General features: G+C 41.9%; 1 protein-coding gene across 1 annotated transcript in view; it reads right to left on the reverse strand.

Annotated features, from left to right (window-relative positions):
• Positions 1–19,546, reverse strand: part of LOC138303797 (peroxidasin homolog) — a 193,013-nt gene that overhangs the window by 125,319 nt on the left and 48,148 nt on the right. The window contains exons 4-5 of the mRNA XM_069243211.1: positions 19,322–19,393; positions 349–420 (exon numbers count right to left, since the gene is read on the reverse strand). Of these exons, the coding sequence (XP_069099312.1) occupies positions 349–420; positions 19,322–19,393 (144 nt within the window). The remainder of the gene's footprint in view (positions 1–348; positions 421–19,321; positions 19,394–19,546) is intronic.

A 19,546-nucleotide genomic window follows, 5' to 3' on the forward strand; every position in this document is an offset into this window, starting at 1 on the left:
TCACACAGACCACAGGATTTCCCCCACACAAATTTCACCAGGTAAATCCTGCTGGAATGTAGCTGAGAAAAACTGCAATATTGGGAACAGAGGAAACTATGTGGTATTACTATGATAGTCCGGGACAAACGAAGCCTGTACTATTCCTAATTGCCTGAAAGATATTACTGCATTATTTTACTGGGGCACTTGTCAAACACTGGTGAAATAAGCAGCTAACCTGACACGGAATATCTACACTCTAGTTATGCAAACAGAGGTGGTTGCTTGGCCTGCATGCTCAACCTCGGATACGAGTCAAGAATACCAAACTAGTCAGTTTACCATAAAAAAATTCCATTTACTTACAATCTTTCGAGGCTGGGCAGGTCATCAAAAATGTCGGGCTCCAGTGTCTCCAGGGCATTGAAATGAAGGTACCTATCAACAGTAAAACAAAAATATTGCCACTTCTTAGTCAGTCTATGTCCAAAATATTACATAATACATGGCAGAATATGGAAGAGAATGAGAAAGAGCATATTCAGAGTCCAAAGACCATGATGAAGGGATGAAAGTCTTGTGCAACTAGGCTGGTGCCACCAAAATTCTGGTGTATGAGCTGGACAATGGGATGACAATTGTATTCGGTAAAGGAAAAAGGGATTCAAATCATTGTGTGTGGCCACAACGGTAGGGAGATGCTCTTGGTTCTTGGGTCAGGATGAGGGGCTAAGAATCCTGGTGTTAAATCAGGACAATGGGAAGTGGCTGGGACATGAATCCTTGTGTATGGCCAGGATAGTATGATGAGTCTTGGTGCATGGCTCCAGATAAGGAGAAGAGTATCCTGGTGTTTGGTCAAGGACAATAGAATTGGAGTCATAGATCACAGCCCAAGAAAATGGACTTTGAGAAATGGTGTGTCAATTGATGAGAAATTGTGTGTGCCACCCAGGATAACTGGATGAAGATCTTAGTGCATAGCACAGACAAATGGAGTGAGATTCACTCGAGGCAATCCTGGACAATCTGATGACTGTTGCAGCATAACCCAAAAAATTATGTCGCTCTGGGTGAGCAGCGCAGTGCAAGGTGATAAGAGTCTTTGTGCTACCCAAGTTATTGGGATGAGAATTTTCGTGCATTCCCTTCCCAGCAGATCTTAAGGAAAGCTAGATTCTGGACCTCACAAAGGTGTCACACATAGAGGACCTTAGAATACTTAGTAATCACCCACTCATCAACTCTTTCTCTGCATAGTCATCTGCTGACAGAGAAAAGGGCCCCTCATGTAATAGCATCAAAGGTGCAAAATTAGCGCTATGATTATAAAATCAATGTGTTTAAACCCACCAAGGGACTCTTTCAATTGTTAAAGAGCTGTCGAATCCCAAAGTTCCACACAGTCACTCCGAAAAAAGTGGTGCAACTCTGTACAACAATATTTCAAGGACAAGATGGGCATTATCCTTGCTAAAATTACAGTGCCTGAGGATAAATGTGTAGCAGAGGAAACTGCCAAATCTCTGGAGATCACATTGAAATCTAAATTCTTAGTCTTACACTAGAAGAAACACTTAACTTGGGGAGACCCTCTCTCTTATGATGGCTGAGAAATCGCTTCTTGACTGAATGACCCTTGGCCTTTATGTTTGATCAAGTAGTGTCATCCTCAGCTGGCTTCATAAATACAGATTGTCAATTGCTTATTTGATGCATCCAATCAGGCCTGCTATTAATTAGGGAATCACTCTGAGATGGTCCTTTCTACTTCATTATAGATCTTGTGGTTTTGGGTATCAACAGTTTAGGGATGGCATCACAATTTTTTTTTTCTAGACCAATTGGTTGAGGGGAAGCATACAGGCATTAAATAACACAAGAGAGAAGGTGTGTCGCTTGGATGGTCAAATATGGTGTCTGCCTTTCTGTGAGGCTCTGGACGTGACCCACCGAATTCTTCATCGTCTGTTTTAGGCAGCGCTCACTGACATCGATTGAGGGGACCTGGGCTCTTAGAATGACATGGCTCAGTGGCGGCCTAACTTAGAGAGGATGGCATCTCCCCAGGGCTAGCAATTTGCCAGGGTCAATGCATCCTCTGTCCCCCTGCTTGATTGGCAGTGAGTAGCCTTGGAGCTACCGGCCTGTGTTTGACCTCTGACTCACTGTGTCTTAGCTCAACCCTCCCGAGGACAGAGAAAAGATTGCGGCAAGTCTTCAATTGAAGCCACCTTTCCTCCAGGGGACCTCCAGGTGAGCGGGGGCAGCAGTAAGTACTAAAATCCCTAAGAAATGCGGCCCGGGAATTGGCTTGGCCAGTGTGGGTGTGACCAAGTGGTTTGGCCTTCTGTGTTGAAGTGCACATATTTAGAAACCTGATCCTGAAGTAACAGGGTGTGGGTGGTGTGGCTGCATTGCAATGGGTGTCTGGAAGCCCATGCCCTCTCCCTCTTTCCTCTGAATAAAGTGTGGCTTTTCTTGGCCGGCACATCAGCCCTCCTAAGGGGTAAAATTGCACCAACCTTGTTTCACGGGGTAGAGGCACCCACAGATATAGGGCAAGATTTATTACTTAGATATGTGGGAATTTAGTTTCTGAATTGATTCACTTTAGTCCCCTTCACTTGGGAGTGCACGAGTCATCACCCAAGACACTCTCCTCCTGTGGACATCTTGCATTTGTACTGCCTCAACATTCATAATGCTGAATACAGACAGCCTAAGTACCACCAATACTGGGCATGACACAGTGATACTCAGAACATGGATAAACAGTGCAGACATGAGAAAAATGTGGATGCAACTGGTGTCAAAAGTAGCCCCTTTGACCTGACACTGGCTGCTCGTGCCCCTATAAAGTAACATGGATGTTTGCCCCATACATTGACTGTTAAATGAGTCAGGTCAGACAGCCGCAAATGGCAGAACGGAATCCCATAAAATGGCAGCTAGCCAGGTAGAGGTCTCGAATGGCTCGTGCAGGTTTAACCAGGGAACTGAGAAGAGGTGGCCATGGAGTAGTGTGCTGCACTCTTTACCTAGCAAATAACTGAATGGCAGAGTACAGTGAGGTAGGAGACAAATGCAGCACGGGGACTTGTGTGACCCCTTGGCTCGGGCTCCTGAAGCTATTGTGAAAAAGATGGCCCCATTGAGGAAGTCTGCTGAATCCCCTGTCCAAAACAAATTAAACTGGATCCTAAAGGCAATATCTGAAACGCCCACTGCCTGAAAAAAAAAAAAGGTTGACGTGGTCATGGTGTGGCTGGACATCTTCATGAAAATCAGTTAAAATCTGGCTGAAAGAGTGCACAGCCATCACGCATGCTTGCAAGACATGATGTCACAGACATCTGACTAGGCAAAATGGATCCAAGAATCAACAGAATAAGTTATGTTTTTTGAGGGCCCAACTGAGAATGTAGACAGCAGAGAAAGTTGTAATAATTTGCATACTGTTGGGATGCCAGAATTGAAAGAAGGCCGAGACCACCACAATATATGGAAGTGGTTCCAGAAAGACATGTCTCGCCATGGCCCTCACTTTATAGTGGAAAGAGCCCACACAGTGCCTGCTAGGCTGCTCCTTTCAAGAAGAGCTTCTTGATCTATTGTTGCCAAAATCCTAAACTATAGGGACAAAGGCACTAATGGGCATGCCACAAGGAAGGCAGGGTGATTGGTCTTGAACATTCAAAGGGCAAGATATTCCCAGATTATACCAAGTGGTCCAGCCCAAATGAGCATCTTTACCCCTCAAAGAAGAAATTAAGACTCTTTGAGTTAAAATATGCACTGTTGCTCCTTGCAAAGCTGGAATCATTGCTGACCTACACTCCCACTTCGAAACTGAGCCAGAAGCCACACTGGAATGGGATGGACAATATGAAGCCATTTGTCAGACAGGAGATCAAGGAAAAAAAGAAGTGACCCCCTACTCGTCCTATGCTATTGCAAAAGTGCAGTGGCAGGGCCAAGCATCTATCTGGAAAACAGACCCCTACACTGCATTCAAATACAAGAAGGCAGAATGGAAGCCATAGCCATGGCAGCAACCTTAAAAGACATATGGTGCAGCCTGAGAAATACCATGCTCGATTTGCGACCTCCGTAGAATAATCTGTCACAGATGATGACACTCGGGGTACACTGCCATTCCGGATGGTTACTTCTCAAACTTCAGACAATCCGATATCTGATCTGATATGACGGTCAGATTGATAGGCATTATGTGCATGTGTAAACATAAGAGTACATTTAAATGACATGTTATTGCTGTTGCTGACTCTTGGGTTGACTCCAACATATACTGGCTCCGCTTCAGGTATGTGTGCAAGTCTGTGGTTGGGGTGGCATAAATTAGTCTTGGTAGGATGCCTCCTTCTCCTCCTGTTGTGTGCCACAGTAAAGGTCACATTTTCTAAAAATATTGGTAGGGCACTATTGACAGGGAGACTGGCTGCACCCATGCACATATAAGTAAAGTGAGCCTGTGCCTTTCACAGGGGCCAGACAAGCCAATACCTAATTAACATATCTGTTCAGTGGTAATGAGAGGAAGTATACACAGTTTTCAATATTAATCAGTTCACTTGACAGGCTACTGTTGGGGTATTTCTCGAATGTTTTCTAGGGCAGGAGGGAAGGGTTTCAAGTTAGAGTACATTGAGAATAGCACACAATGGTTAGTAGCACAACACATCACCATCCAGCATAGCTGACACATCACCATCCAGCATAGCTGACACATCACCATCCAGCATAGCTGATGGGATGCACTAGATGTAACAGCAGGAGGTTTGCACTAACCATCAGCACACAAGATCATCCTACTGCACAAGGATGCTAAACTCAAACTAAAGAATAATAACTGGGACTATCAGGGGCTAAATGCAGTGACTAAACAATATTGCATACATTCCTCCTGGTTAGATGGAAGGCCCCCATTGTATTTCTGAATGAGACACATTTGGTACATGCAGAGGGCCTTTAACTACAGCACAGATGGAGGGGACAGCTTTACAGCATGGTTTACTCTGCATATGCATGAGGAGCTCTGATATAGATGACTGGAAGTCCTTTAAAGGAGAAGAAAATTTGCAGTAATGTAGAGAGTAGATAGGTCCTCCTCAGAGGCAAATTGGCTGGAGCCCTGGTGGTGCTGGGAAGCACATACACCTGAAATCTGAGTTAAGCTGGGCACATGCTCAAGCTGCACAAAGTCCAGGTGCCATGTGTAGATACCATTTGGGTCCTGGGTAGGGGGGCTTCAACAGGAGTAATGATGTCAATTTGCTGACTCAGGCTCTATCCTTATCTAATATCAACTAGTTAAGGGGATGGATGGAACATTGGCCTTTAAGAGACACATGGAGGAGCAGACTACTTACTTACAGGGAATGCTCATTGTATTCTGTGTTCTAATGGGGCAAAATAGCATCTCCATTTGCAACTAGGAGGCATATAAAATTACAATTAGGGGTATAAGTATCCAAATATGGTGGGAGTGCGGCAGATGATATTGAACGAATTAGGTAAGACAGAATCGTCCATAAACACATTAAAATGCAAGCTGCAACCAGCATGGCATCACAGGGGAGCATTAAACAACTTAGAGAGCAACACCTGGACACATAGTTGGTTAGACCATAGGACATGTTTAGCACAAACACATAAGTAATTCGATAAGGCAAGTAAACTGCTGGTGCAATTGATTAAGTGTCACTGATCACACCTGAGATCACCTCACTTAAAGATAAAGCTGGGAGACTTGTATATATGCAAGAGGAAATGCAATGCATTTTCCCAGTACTATTGCACTTTGTAGAAAGCTGTCAATAAAACATGTGATGCACAAGCACTGAGTTTCCAAGAGAAGACAATGCTTCCTAGATTGGCACCAGAACAATGGGCAGTGAAGGAAACCCCTATCTTTGAACAAGAGATTAGGGATACACTTCAGGGTCTGGTTGAAGGGAAAACACCAGGGTCAAATGGCATCCACATGTAATTCTATGCAATGTTATTCCCTTCAGATGATCACCAAATTAACTGCAAGTATGCAACAGCATCGGAAGAGGAGCACTTCCCTCCCTCAATATTGGAGGCCATTATTATGTTTATCCCTTAAGCCGGTACGAGACCTGACAAACGCCTCACGTCATTAGACTAGGAACATTAGGGGATGAGCTTGGAATTCCATTGAGTAACTCCATATATAAGGTCTTGCTATACAAAGAAGATGTCCTGCTTTATCTTAAAAATGTGATGGCTGACTTATCCACCATAACAACAATACTCTGGCATTCTGGCAAATATCTGGATTGAAATTCAATTGGTCCAAGTCATATCTTTCCCAGAATGTGCAACAGTCCCTTGATTTACACTGGGACCAGAAATGGACAAGAATTCCTTCCACATCAAGGGGTGAATATCTAGCACTCTAAAGCTGATATGCTAAATGGCAACCTTGCAGTACCATCTGAGAAATAACAGATTCAATTCTAGAATACACTGCCCTTATTTGTAATAGCTGGGCATCCGTAGCTAAAATGTTGGTCTTGCCCCAACTGCTTTATAGCTTCATTATTCTGTAGCTGATTCTACCTATGTCCTTCTTTAAAATGTTAGCACAATTTCTATGAGATACTTTGGGGGTAGGGGGATGCTGGTAGGCATGGAAAAGCCCTTGTCACCTTAAATCTACCAGTCGAATGTGGGGCCCTTGGGGTACCAGATATTGAGAAATACTTTAGGCTTCGGAAACTACTTACTCCTGGAAGAGCCGAATATCAATATCACAACAGTTGGGGACTTGTTCCATGATGGAGAACTAGGGCCTGATTTAGAGTTTGGTGGAGGGGGTTCCTCTGTCACAAATGTGGAATGGATATCCTGTCTGCCGTATTTAGTCCCATAATAGCCTATGTAGATCATAATATGGTGGATGGGATATCCATCACATTTGTGATGGAGTAACCCGCCGCCAAACTCTAAATCAGGCCCTTGGTCTTTTTAGAAACTGGTGGAGACGATGGGCTGCAAAAGAGACAATCCTTAAATAGGGACAGGTGGTTTCAGGAATCCTGGCAGATGCAGAGTCAGGAAACACAAACACACGAGCTAATACAAAGCCTACATACTATGGGAGATGGGAGGGAACTGGTTAATGGCTATACTGGGCACAATTGCTGAGTGAAGAAGCTATTGTACCATTACTTATTGACTAGCAGGAAAATGGCATACTTTGGGTTTTCAATGATATGGAGTGGGGAAAGATCCTTCATTATCTCAATAAAGTTTTGTGAATGCAATCAATCAATCAATGAGGATTTATGAAGTGTGGCAAATCACCTGTGAGGGTGTCAAGGCGCTGGTTTTGCTATCTGCTTCGCTGTGCTCTTTTCATTCGAGCAGCCATGTCTTGAGTCCTTTTCTGAATTCCCGAGTGATGCGGCATTCCTGAGGTTCAAGGAAAGGCCATTCTAGGCTTAGGCCATCATGTGAGAGGAGGAGCATCCTCTGCCATTGGATCAGCGGATCTGGGGGGTGTCTGTGAGGAAAAGGGAGGCGGATTGAAGGTGTCTGGTTGGTTGGTGGAAGGTTATTTGTTTGTTGATGTTTGCTGGTCCTTTGTTGTGCAGAGCTTTGTATGCATGGGTCAGCATCTTAAATTGGCACCTCTTCTGGATCAGAAGCCAGTGTAACTGCTTGAGGTCTGGGGTGATGCTGGGGAGGTCAAGGATGAGTCTTGCCGCTGAGTTTTGTTTTGTCTGTAGTCTCTTCAGTAGGCGTGCAGAAATTACTATCTATAGAATGTTACTGTAGTCCAGCTTCCTGGTCATGATGGCTTGAGTGACGGTCCTTCTGGCATTGATTGGGAGTCACCTGAAGATCTTACGGAGCATGCGTAGGGTGTGGAACCAAGCGGACAAGACTGTTTTAACCTGTTTCTGCATAGATAACCTGCTGTCCAAGATGATGCCAAGGTTACGGATGTGGTCAGTCAGTGGGGCGGAAGGCAAGAGTTCAGCAGGCCACCAAGTGTCATTCCATGGCGAGGTGTTGTTCCCAAAGATGAGGACTTCTGTCTTGTCCATGTTGAGCTTGAGGCTGTTATTCTGCATCCAGTCACCGATGTTCATCATACATCTTTGGAAGTTAGTTCTGGTGGTGGAGGGGTCTTCTAACAGCAAGAGGATGAGCTGGGTGTCATCGGCATAAGGAATGATGTTTGAGTCCATGCGATCTGACGGTGTTGGCCTGGCGGGGTCATGTACGTGTTGAAGAGGGAGCACCTGAGAAACGGTCCCTGCAGATGATCTTCTTGGGTTCTGAGGTGTAATGTGAGAGATGGATTCTCTGGGTTCTGCCGGTGAGGTTTGGGGCAATTCATTTGAGGTTGTCTCCCTGGATTCCGACTGGGATGGTTCAGACACATCTAATTTTATATTTTACACTGGGTCTATCTCACCTCAGATAAAATAAGCAAGATATATCCAAGCTCTTGTTCATCATGCCCAGGTTGTTGGGAGCACAGCTCTGATTTTATTCATATGCTGTGGTAATGTCCTACCATGGTACCTTCCTGGAGCACAATAATAGAAATCTTCTCACAGGTTAAAGGAAAGGCAGATTGTTTTTAATTTCAAATAATCTTATTGATTTTGCTAAGCATGCAAAACCAAAGGAATAATAAATACAAAAATCAAAGGAATATAAGGAATCTATGACAGTTGGAAATGAAACAATAAATGAGGAAGTAGCAGAAAAGTCAGTGTGTCCAGTCCCATTGTTTGCTTCTTGGATATAGAATAATTCCTTCGGGAATAAACATAAGCAGTTTATAACATAGCATTGGTATACACATATCCTTTAAATGAATACTCAGGAGAGACTAAAGAAAGTGAGCGGAAAGATCATGCATCTGGGAGTAGAAAGTGAGGTCAGATTTCTTGCTCTTATAGCAAGACTTGATAGAGAGTTGAGTTAATTCCCATATCGAAGCCGGTGGTATGGCTAAGGTTCTGTGCTGACACAGACAAAAAAATTAAATCTAGATACCCAAGACATTCAGGGGGTTTGATGGTGTTGAAGTAGGTGTCTATGGATTACCAGATATGTTTGTGTTGAGGTTTTCATGGGGAATATTGAAAAGCGATATTGTCTGCAGCTCTAATATGTGTACCGAATTTAGCCAGGCTGTGACTGATGCTTTGTTTGCGTCTTTCCAGTTGGAGGTAATTATTTTAACTGATGTTGTTAGTAAGAGGTCGAGTAAAAAAAGTTAACGTTCATGATATCAGGATCAACAAATCCTTTAATGAGATACGCAAGTGCGTATTTTGAGATTTGTGATGAAACTGAAAATGTTGTCCCAGAATGTTTGTACAGATTTATAATAGAAGAGTAGGTGTGCGAGATCTCCGACTCCTTCCTTACACCGCCAGCAAATGGGGCCATCTAGGATGTTCAGATTGTGTAGACGGGATGAGGACCAGTAAATTCTGTGGATTAGCCAGAATTTAGTTTGAGATAAGGCTGGTGCAATTTTGTGTGGGGTGACCGACTTCCATATTTTATTCCGTTCACCCTCTTGAAAGGGGTTAGAACAGTGTGAGTCCGAGCGCTTCATTCTTTTGCACTTCACACCCGACATTATTGGTTGTAGTAACTTGTAGAATTTGGAGATGTGATGGTCTGTTTTGTTAAGTTTATTAATAAGTACTGGGAGGGATAGGTTGTTTGTTTAAAATATTGATATGGTGATGCACATTTCAATTACGAGGAAGTTATAGAATTCTATATTGTCCAAGTGATATTGTGTTTGTAAGTTAGAAAGGTATATGGGGAGACATTGGGGGCCTAGTTGTTTGGGGAACTGGATGCCTTTGGATACCCAGGAGTCCCAATATAGGGTTTGCCCGCGTATGTGATTCACGAATTGTGTCAGAGTGAGGCTAGGTTCGAAGATTTAATTGATGAGGATAATTTTTGTCCACACTTAGTAGACCATTTCTGGTGCTTGCAAATAGGTATGGAGAAGCGCCACAATGTTTGAGATAGGTAGTGAGTATCGTAATAGGGCTGAGGTTGGCTACGATGTTTTTTTTCTACCTGAAGCCATGTGGGTTTATAGTTATCAGGTGTAGAAAACCAGTATGAACCTTGTTTGGCTAAAAGTTTGTCTGTTAATTCCTAGAGTTGGCAAGGTTAACACCATCCAGTTCAATAGTAATGTGAGCATGTTAATTAAGTAGTTAACTATTGGTGTTATCTTAATTTTTATTGCTTCAATGTGGCCCTGCCATGCAATGAATTTAGGTGTCCAATTTTCAGGAAGATCTGACTTTTTTCCAGGGTAAGCGCTTCGTTATCATCAATGGTGTCTATTAATTTTGATCCAAATTCCATCCCTAGGTATTTGAGACAGTGGGGTTGCCACGCTGAACCGGTTTCTCATAACATTCCTTTTGTTCCTAAGGTATTTAGTGACTTGACCTCTGTTTTGTCCCTATTCAATATATAGCCAGATACTGAGGAATGCATTTCAATCGTTTCCATGAGGACATTGATGGATGTACTGGCATTTGCGGTCACTATTACGATATCATCTGCATTAGCCGAGAGTTTTGCCACTTTGCCATTGAACCTGATTTTGGATATCTTATTGTTGTTTTGTATAGCTAACAGGAGTGGCTCCAGTGCAATACAAAATAGGGAGGGCAAAATTGGGCATACTTGTCTTGTACCGTTTTTCGAGTTTAAACCGCTGTGATATGAAACCACTTGCTCTAACTTAAGCGCTAGGGTTACTGTACAGGGCCATATGCAGTTTTATGAAGTTGTCTCCTAGGTTAAAAGATTTGAGAGATTTTTCAAGTCAAGTCCAGGAGACTCTACTGAATGCTTTTTCAGCCTCACTTGGTATCCCTACTGTGGCTGATATGGAGGATTTTGCTCTTTCCAGATTGTGACAAAGGACACGGGTATTGTCATTAGACCTAGGATTTTTTAGGAAACCAACTGATGAGTTGCCTTTTAGATGTGGTAATAAGAGGTTGAGTGGTTTGGCAAGGATTTTTGCATGCAATTTGCAATCAAGAGTTATAAATGATATAGCCCTCTAGTTCTTGTTAATAGGGGATCTTTCCCTTGTTTAGGGATCACGACTATGGTAGTTTCGGCAGTAGTGCCACTAATGCTGCAGATTTTGTGAAATAGTAAAATAGTTATTATAGAATCTGTCAAATAGAGGGGTAAAAAGTTTTATAAAAGTTAGCTTTAACGCCGTCATGGCTGGGTGCTTTATTTTCTTTTAAGTTGCTGATTGCTTTTATGATTTCCCATGCAGAAGTTGGCTTATATAAGGTCTCTTGCATTGTTCTGGGGTTACATGCTTGGCCTCAGAGTACAGATCCTTATAGAATTTTCGGAGGATTTCTAGTATTTTTTTGGGGGGTTAGCTTTTATTGACTTTAAGGGCAGTAATCTCATCTTGGTTTTGTTTATTCCCGAGGTATGAGGCTATCAGTTTGCTAGCTTTGTTGGCCTCTCATAGTTTAAGGTCTTTAAATCTATTAATCCAGACGCCTGCTCTTACAGTTAAAATTTTGTTATATTCATATGTTTTGCTCGTGAAGCGAGAGAGAGTTTTTTGTTTAGCTTTTTCATATGTAGTGATTCAAGCTTTTTTATTTCTTCTTCCAATGTAATTAGTAAGGCATTATTAGTTTCATTGATTTTTTCTTTTATGTTAATTAGTGTGCCTTTTGATGTTGCTTGGTTAACATCCTAGAGTATTTGTACAGTCATAGTCATTGATGAGTTATCTGTTAAATAGTTTGAGATAGTTTCTCAGATTTTCTCTAAATTGTCTGGATTAGTTAAGATGTCGTTATTGAATTGAATTTCCAAATGTTTGTTTGGGGTTTAGGATTTGTACCAGAAAGCAACTTAGTGATGTAGACGTGATCTGAAAGTAGTCATGTATGAATGTTTTTTCTGGTCCATTAATTGGGCATGGGTTCCATATATGAGAATGTAGTCAGTTCTAGTGTATGTATTGTGTGGCACGGAAAGAAGGTGCGGTCCCTGGAGTCTGGGTGCTGAAGTCTTAAGATATCCTTTATGTTTTGTTTGGTACAGACCTTCTGTAAACCTTTATGGGCTTTGAGAGGTGGTGTTATTTACAACTAGATCGATGGTCGTATCTAGTGGTAGATTGAAATCGCCTCCTACTATAATTAGATCATTGGGTGGTAACCGGCCTGTGTTGTCGGATGTAGTTCTCCAAAAGGAGGGGTCATCATTATTGAGTCCATGTATGTTACCAACATGGATATTTGAGCCTTCTCTGTTTAATGTGGACCTTATCCATCTACCCTCTGCGTTGGTAAGGTCGGACTCAAGTTTAAGATTGGATTTTTTGGAAATTAAGGTGATGAATCAATTTTTATTGTGTATCGCAGGGGAGCAGATGACATTTGTGACCCAATTATGTCTGAGGGTATTGACTCCTTTGAGTGAAATTCTCGTTTCTTGGAGTATGATGATGTCCCCTTTGGATTTGAAAAGGTACTCCATTATTTTGCATCTTTCACTGAATGGTTTAATCTCTTGACATTCAAGGAGACAATATTGAGATTATCAGTGAGTGTGGGACTTACCATGTTAATAAAAGTAGAACTGGTATGCGAGAGGGATGAGATTAGACTTGCAGTCCCTTGTCACGTATTGGTATAAAAAGTAACTCTGATCTTGAAGTGAGTATTCTTGCTGTATTACGTTGTTCCCTTATCAGATGTTGTGAGTAGGATAGGAGTCAGTATCTTGTGCGGAGCTAGTTCGGAATGTGTGCACGAGACTCCGATGAGAGACCTTAAAGCATGTGGTTAGAAATAAAGGAAACAGAAACAGAGAGATTCTTAACAGAAGAAGCAGAAGAAGACCCATGAAAGAACAGAAAAGGCCCACCCTCAATTCCCTGGCCCACCTTCCTCCACCCCCCAAAAATATTGCCATCAAGGAAGTGACAGAGAAGAGCATCTGTTCATCAGAACTGGAGAATATACCATGACTACACTGAAACACACCATGAACAGTGTGAGATGTAAACATGCGGTAAGTTACAGTTCAGGTAAATTAGTTAAGGAAAGCATGTATATTGTGTGACCAAGATTAGTGACCCCTTAGTGCTGAGTGGAACAGGGTTATAGTTAACTACATTACTAGTATTATGTAACTGTGTAGAAATAGTAGAGCAACTTAGTACGTCAGTGCATTATTCACAACTATGGGTTGGGACTATAGTCATGGTGGTAGGGTAGCAATCTGCCCAGCACAAATGAAAATCAAAACTGGTTCATGGGCATAAATTGGTATGAGACACATATGCTCCTGTATGTAAACAAGTTTGCATGTGTAAAGCATTAGGAAACATTTGTACTTATCTAGAGCATACAACATCCATAGAAGTCCATCATAGATCTGCTATTATGGGCAGTGTCTTGTTCGACTGTGAGGTAAGTCACCTATTCCTTTTGTTGGAAGTGAAACAGGAGATTTCCATCTCATGGTCCTTCGTCACATCGAGAAAGATTGACTTATAATTCGGGTCTTTGGAGGTATGGTATCTGCCTATCATCAGAACTTTGAATTTCGCTGGCCTGCAAAGGAGAATTGTAGTTTTGTGTGTCTTAATCGGTCCTGGAGAGCCAGGAAGACTTTACTGGTGTCAGCAGTAGTTTAAAAATAATCCTGTGAATTTTGATGCTATTCCAGTTAGTATGGTCATTCTTGCACATGTAAGTTGTATTGCCTCAGTGTGTTGGAATCTTAATGACTTACCTCCTATTGGTCTTGTGGTGTTTCTGTTCGGTGGCCTGAATGTAGGGATTCAATGGGGCCTTTCCGATTCTAGGCATCAGTTGAACTTTAGGCTAGTAACCTGCAGGGGACAGCTTTCTAGGAATGATAAGCAGGATCCAGCAGATTCTCTGTGCCTTTGGAGATCTGAAGATTCTTAGATTTCCCCTCCTGTTGTGCTCTTACAGTTCAGCTGCGTCTTGCTTCATGTTTCTCGTTGACATTTGGAGAGAGTTTAAGCCTTTGGATGCTTGGGTAGTAACATCCTGTACTGGGCTGATTCTGGTTTCTGCCTCTGCTTTATCCGTCCCATTCTGTACTCTTTCTTTGGGCTTGCAACCATGCCCATGTTACATCAGTCACATACATTGGTTTGTGGGCTTGCCTTTTAAAATCTGCTTGCTTTCATTTGTGAAAGGCATGCATACGTCATGGCTTTTCCAGTGTTTATCCCACCTACACAGCACCGATAAACTACTAAAGACATACGAGGCTCGATGTATTCAGCATGGTGTCCGGACTACTTTATCTGTTTATTTTCCACGCAGTGCTGTCGCGCTGCATTTTACACAGTGCGATCGCGGTGCGTTTGTTTTATTCTTTACAACGCTAATAGCGCTAACTCGAGCAAATACGAGACCTGTTGCATTGAAAATGCTTGTTATTATTGATAGCACCTATGTCTGCTCTCATCACTGTTAGTTCCAGTTGCACTAAATGTGTGTTTTGTTTTGTTGATTTTGTGAGGTCATGTACATCTGCCAGTTTTTTAAATATCATGCTCATTGTGCTATTAATATCTCTCTTGTTTTTGATTAGTGATTCCGGTAGAGGTGGCTGGGCTTTTGCTTGAAGTGGGTTGCAGAATCTTTATCTTGCATTTTAACATGGCTTGATGTTACTTTTAAGTACAGCAAGAAGCTTTTACGTCCAGACGTAGTACATAGTTTTAGTTAGTATTGTGGAGTTGCTCTCCTTGAGATGCTGTGCATGTGTGAGCAGGAGGTCGGTATTGCTCACTTGTGCGTAGACTGCACACAGGAGAGTCATTTGCAGAGGTATTGTTGCAGAGCATTGTCCATCGGAACACATGTGAGTGTCTGCTGTGGGACTCTGTGCGGCTTTCACACAGTGGAGAGCTGTCTTATGTTGGCAGGCCTAAAGAGTTTGCCCCAAGGATAATGGTGATTCAGTCTTATCTATGAGCAATATATCTTTAGGGTCCTGCTGAGACCAGTCAGTAAGATAATTATTAAGGCCTCAGAGTTTGAGTTAGGCCACTTGACTAGATATGGCGTCTTTATCCCTATAATGTGCTTCTTCCATGTGCTGAACACATCTCAGCACGAGTATATCTCTAATTGGCCACATCAGGAGGCAGAAAATTGATACTAAGACATCGGGCAGTGTTGTCTGATTTTGAGTCTGGTGAGCAAGTCTAAAGACGTTATCATTTATTTTGATCGGGTCATACTATGGCTCAATTTGGACTCAGGCAGGGTTCAGGTAAATTAGTTAAGGAAAACATATATATTGTGTGACCAAGATTAGTGATCTCTTAGTGATGAGTTGAACACGGTTACATTTAACCACTTTATTAGTACTATGTAACTGTGTCGGAATAGTAGAGCAACTTAGTACGTCAGTGCATTATTTACAACTACGGGTTGGGACTATGGTCATGGTGGTAGGGTGGCAATCTGCTCAGCACAAATAAAAATCAAAACTGGTTCATGGGCATACATTGATATGAGACACATACCCTCCTGTATGCAAACAAGTTTGCAGGTGTAATGCAGTAGGTAAACATTTTTACTTATCTAGAGCATACAACATCCATATAAGTCCATCATAGATCTGCTATTAAGGGTAGTGTCTTGTTTGACTGTGAGGTAAGTCACCTTTTCCTTTTGTTGGAAGTGATGCAGGAGATTTCCATCTCATGGTCCTTCGTCCCATGAGAAAGATTGACTTATCTTTGGGGTCTTTGAAGGTATGGTACTTGCCTTTCATCACACATTTTGGAGATATTAGATGTTTCTGGCAGGGCTCTAAGTTAATTGAGATAGTACCTGGTGCTGTTGGTGTTCTTAAGTCATTACAGTGTCTCTCACGTGCACATTTTATGGTGTGCTACGATCCTTAGTCCGTTCATGTCTTGCAGCCATCATTTTGTTTGCACAGGCATTGCAGTGGTGAGGTTTTGTTTCGGAGGAAACCTCTCCATGCAGGGTCTTGCAGGGTCACAGGTTTTGGAGTCTTGTCCTCCACACCTTCTGGTCGTGATATCTGTCATTGTGTAAAGTTCCACCGGTCCTGGAACACCCAAACACAAGACATAGTACTCCATGCCGAAGGAAAGAAGGAACTATGCTGCCATGTGCTTCTTCGCCCAAGCCAAGACCCCCCAAGGAAAGGCAGATGTAATGAGAATTGAAATGCACCTGCTGGACACATTTAGGAGGCCTAAAAATGATTTAAAAATTACCAAGTTTTTAGACTTGCATTCTTCCTGGCTAGGAGAAATGACACCATGGTGTGGAACAAAAATGCCCATACATACATAGAGCAATTGGGGAATGGTCAAAGTCAGAAAGTAAAGCCCTTCATCGAGAGATAGAGAGAGGAAGAACAATTGCTGAGGAAATTTCCAATAGCTGGCACATGAAATGACAACTGAAAACCTGTTGAGGACAGTGAAAGATAACGACAAACCACTATGAGCACCTCTACCAAGTTACACCACTTTTTGTGCGGTGTTGGGTCAGAATGCCTTGGAGAAGTGGGGGGTCTCTACTTGTGCAGAGCTCTCTCTACTGTGCTTGTCTGTCAAAAAATACAGACGCGAGTCATGATTCTTGAATCCTGCCAAGCACTCCCCAATGACTGCCACGTCAGCACTAGCACAACGATGCACACATGCATTCACTTCAACAACCAGACTCAGGGGAGTTGAAGTGAATGAGGACAAGAAAAAAAAAGATGCACACATGCAAGTGCTTACACAGTTGTTTTCACTAAGTGACTGGGTACACTGAGTTATTTCTGGGTTTTGTCAGTGTTTGTTTCCGTATGTTTCATTTTTAGTTCTGGTTTTACCTACAACTGTTCTTGTTAATGGGATCCCTTCTGAGCATGTATGAATAAAAGGCAATCGAAATGTCAGTTATGAGTAAGGTTGCTTACAACGCGGGAACATCTAATGTAACAGTGTAACGCATGGGACACTCAAATTGGATACAATGAGGCCAACAAAAATCTTCTGTGAAAAAAGAGAGAAGGTGGATCCCTTCAACACCATCAGTTTAAAGAAACTGGAACAGAAGAATACCAAACACAGGTAAGAGGTCAGAAACCTTCAATAGTGATGTAAAGGAGATGTGATAGGAGAAATTGCAGAAGTGACAAACTTTTTGTGGGTGTAAAAAACTAATTAGTCTTGCCTCTGCCAGTCAAGAGAACTCCCTGTTCACTCCCATAAAAATCCATTCCCATTAAGAATTATTAATTGCAGGGATATGTAGACAGCAACAAATCAAAACTTTAACAAAATTATTTAAGGCCAGATTTAGAGTTTGGCAGAGGGGATATCCCATCCTCAGTATTACAATTCCATTATAGCAATTGTAACTTGTAATATCGCAGACGGGATATCCAGCACGTTTGTGACAGAGTAACCCCTCCGTCAAACTCTAAATCAGGTCCTTAATTGAAAGCTCTTGTGAAAAAAGAGCACTCCAGATGTTTGAAGTTTTTAACATCCAGCAAGTATATAATACCTGTGCATTCTTTTTAACTCTACCATGCTTGTTGGTGGGAACTACAAGAGATTATTCTCACAGTGTAACATTAAACCAGGACTGACTGACTGGCAGTGAGCCCCCTAAATTTCAAATCCACACTAGTGGTTGGACAGAATATCGAGGACAAAATATTGAAAACTAAATATCGACAGGTAAGTAAGTCTGGATTTTCCATACCAAACTCCACATATATGTACCTATGTGGTACATGTATCTTCAAGGTATGTAGATGTGGAGTTAGGAACAGTAAATTTGTACTTGCCTATATGACTTACCTTTTGATATTTTGTCCCTCGAAATTCTGTCCTCAATATTCTTCTATCTCAATATTTTTGGTGCAGTTATTCAGTATTAGAACATTGAAATGTTGGGGGCTCCATTGGAGGCAATGGAGTGCTCTGGGCTTTTACTGGCTGGTAAAAGCTTCAACATTCCAATTTTCTTTGTTCAACAGCAACAGCTGTGAACAAAGGCCTCAAAGAGCCAGAGGGGATTTTAATCCCCTCGGGCTACGTGAGCACTTTGTTTTATTAGAATATTCTGCCATCTAGTGGCAGAGTGTTCTAATAGCCTTAAAGTCCTAAGTAGCTGGGCTATGCAGCAATTAAAGTCACGCTTACTTGTTAAAGGCCTCATCTTCTACTCGGGCCTTTAACGCTGGAGAGGGCCTTTAAATGGCTGGTATAGCAAGCTAAGGCGGGCTCTAAGGCTATATTAGAACATTGGAATGTTGAGAGCTCTACTGAAGACATTGGAGTAGGTCTGGGCTTATAATAGCAGGTATAAACCTTCTGCTCCAACATTTCAATGTTTGTCTTTCTGTTTTTCCATTTCTAATTTAGAACGTTCTACCCTCAGTGGGTAGAATGTTTTAATAGCCTTATATCCCTCCTGCCTCAGGCTGATCCAATTGTTAAAGGTGAAGTTCCTCATTATAGCCCTCGCCTGCAGCTCAGGCCTACAACTCCGGTTCAGGGCCTTTAACAAACTTGTAGCCCTCTGCAGTGGACCATAGTACAAACCCAGCAGGCTGAAATTCCTCAGTATGATTTACTGTGAATAAACCTTTTTGAAGAAACGTTATGCAGAGTTATTGCAATTTCCTCTAATTCAAATACAGCTTGATGAATTTACCTTTGATCATGAAAGCTTACAAATGAATTACAAATACATTATTTGGTTCAACAAATTATGTTTCCAATGCGTTACTACTGATGATTAATTGCTAATTATATTAAGATAGACTAATGCAGAATACAAAACCTGAACTCATAAAAAAATAATAAGTGCTGTAAAAAAGAGCTAACTTGAAGACAAAATAACGTTTCATTGAAGAGAACAAGCCACAATTTCTCCAGATTACAGAATCGTACGATCACAAAAGGAAGGGACTTTAATATCAGCAAGCACTAGCAAAGCCAATACGTCTCATATGTATTTTAAGTTCTGGCTTTAATATTTTTTTAAAGCCTGCTGCAGGTAAAAAAATTGCTTTAGGTATGTGATGCGTCTATGAAATATATAATTTAAACTGTGTTGATTCATTGTAGTTTTGAGATGTACAATAGTCCCTCATGCATTGCAATGTACAAACTCCACCTAGGGCAGAATGATAACTACGCACTGCCCTTTCCCTTCGTCCAGCAACTGCTACAAACAATACTCACAGCTGTTCCAGAGATCGAAGGCCTTTGAATGTGTGTTTCTGTAAATTCGGAATGTCATTTTTATACAGGTAGCTGTAAGAAGAGAGGAGAGGGCGTAAAAGCTATTAGTATTTGATTCATAACACAAATGATGGGGACAACATTCAAAAAGAATATTCATAGACCTATATTTGCAGATGTACTCCTATGTGCAGGTGTAGATGTACAAGTTTTGGGAATTCACAT

Source organism: Pleurodeles waltl, chromosome 7 (assembly GCF_031143425.1).
Source record: "Pleurodeles waltl isolate 20211129_DDA chromosome 7, aPleWal1.hap1.20221129, whole genome shotgun sequence".
Classification (NCBI taxonomy): domain Eukaryota; kingdom Metazoa; phylum Chordata; class Amphibia; order Caudata; family Salamandridae; genus Pleurodeles; species Pleurodeles waltl.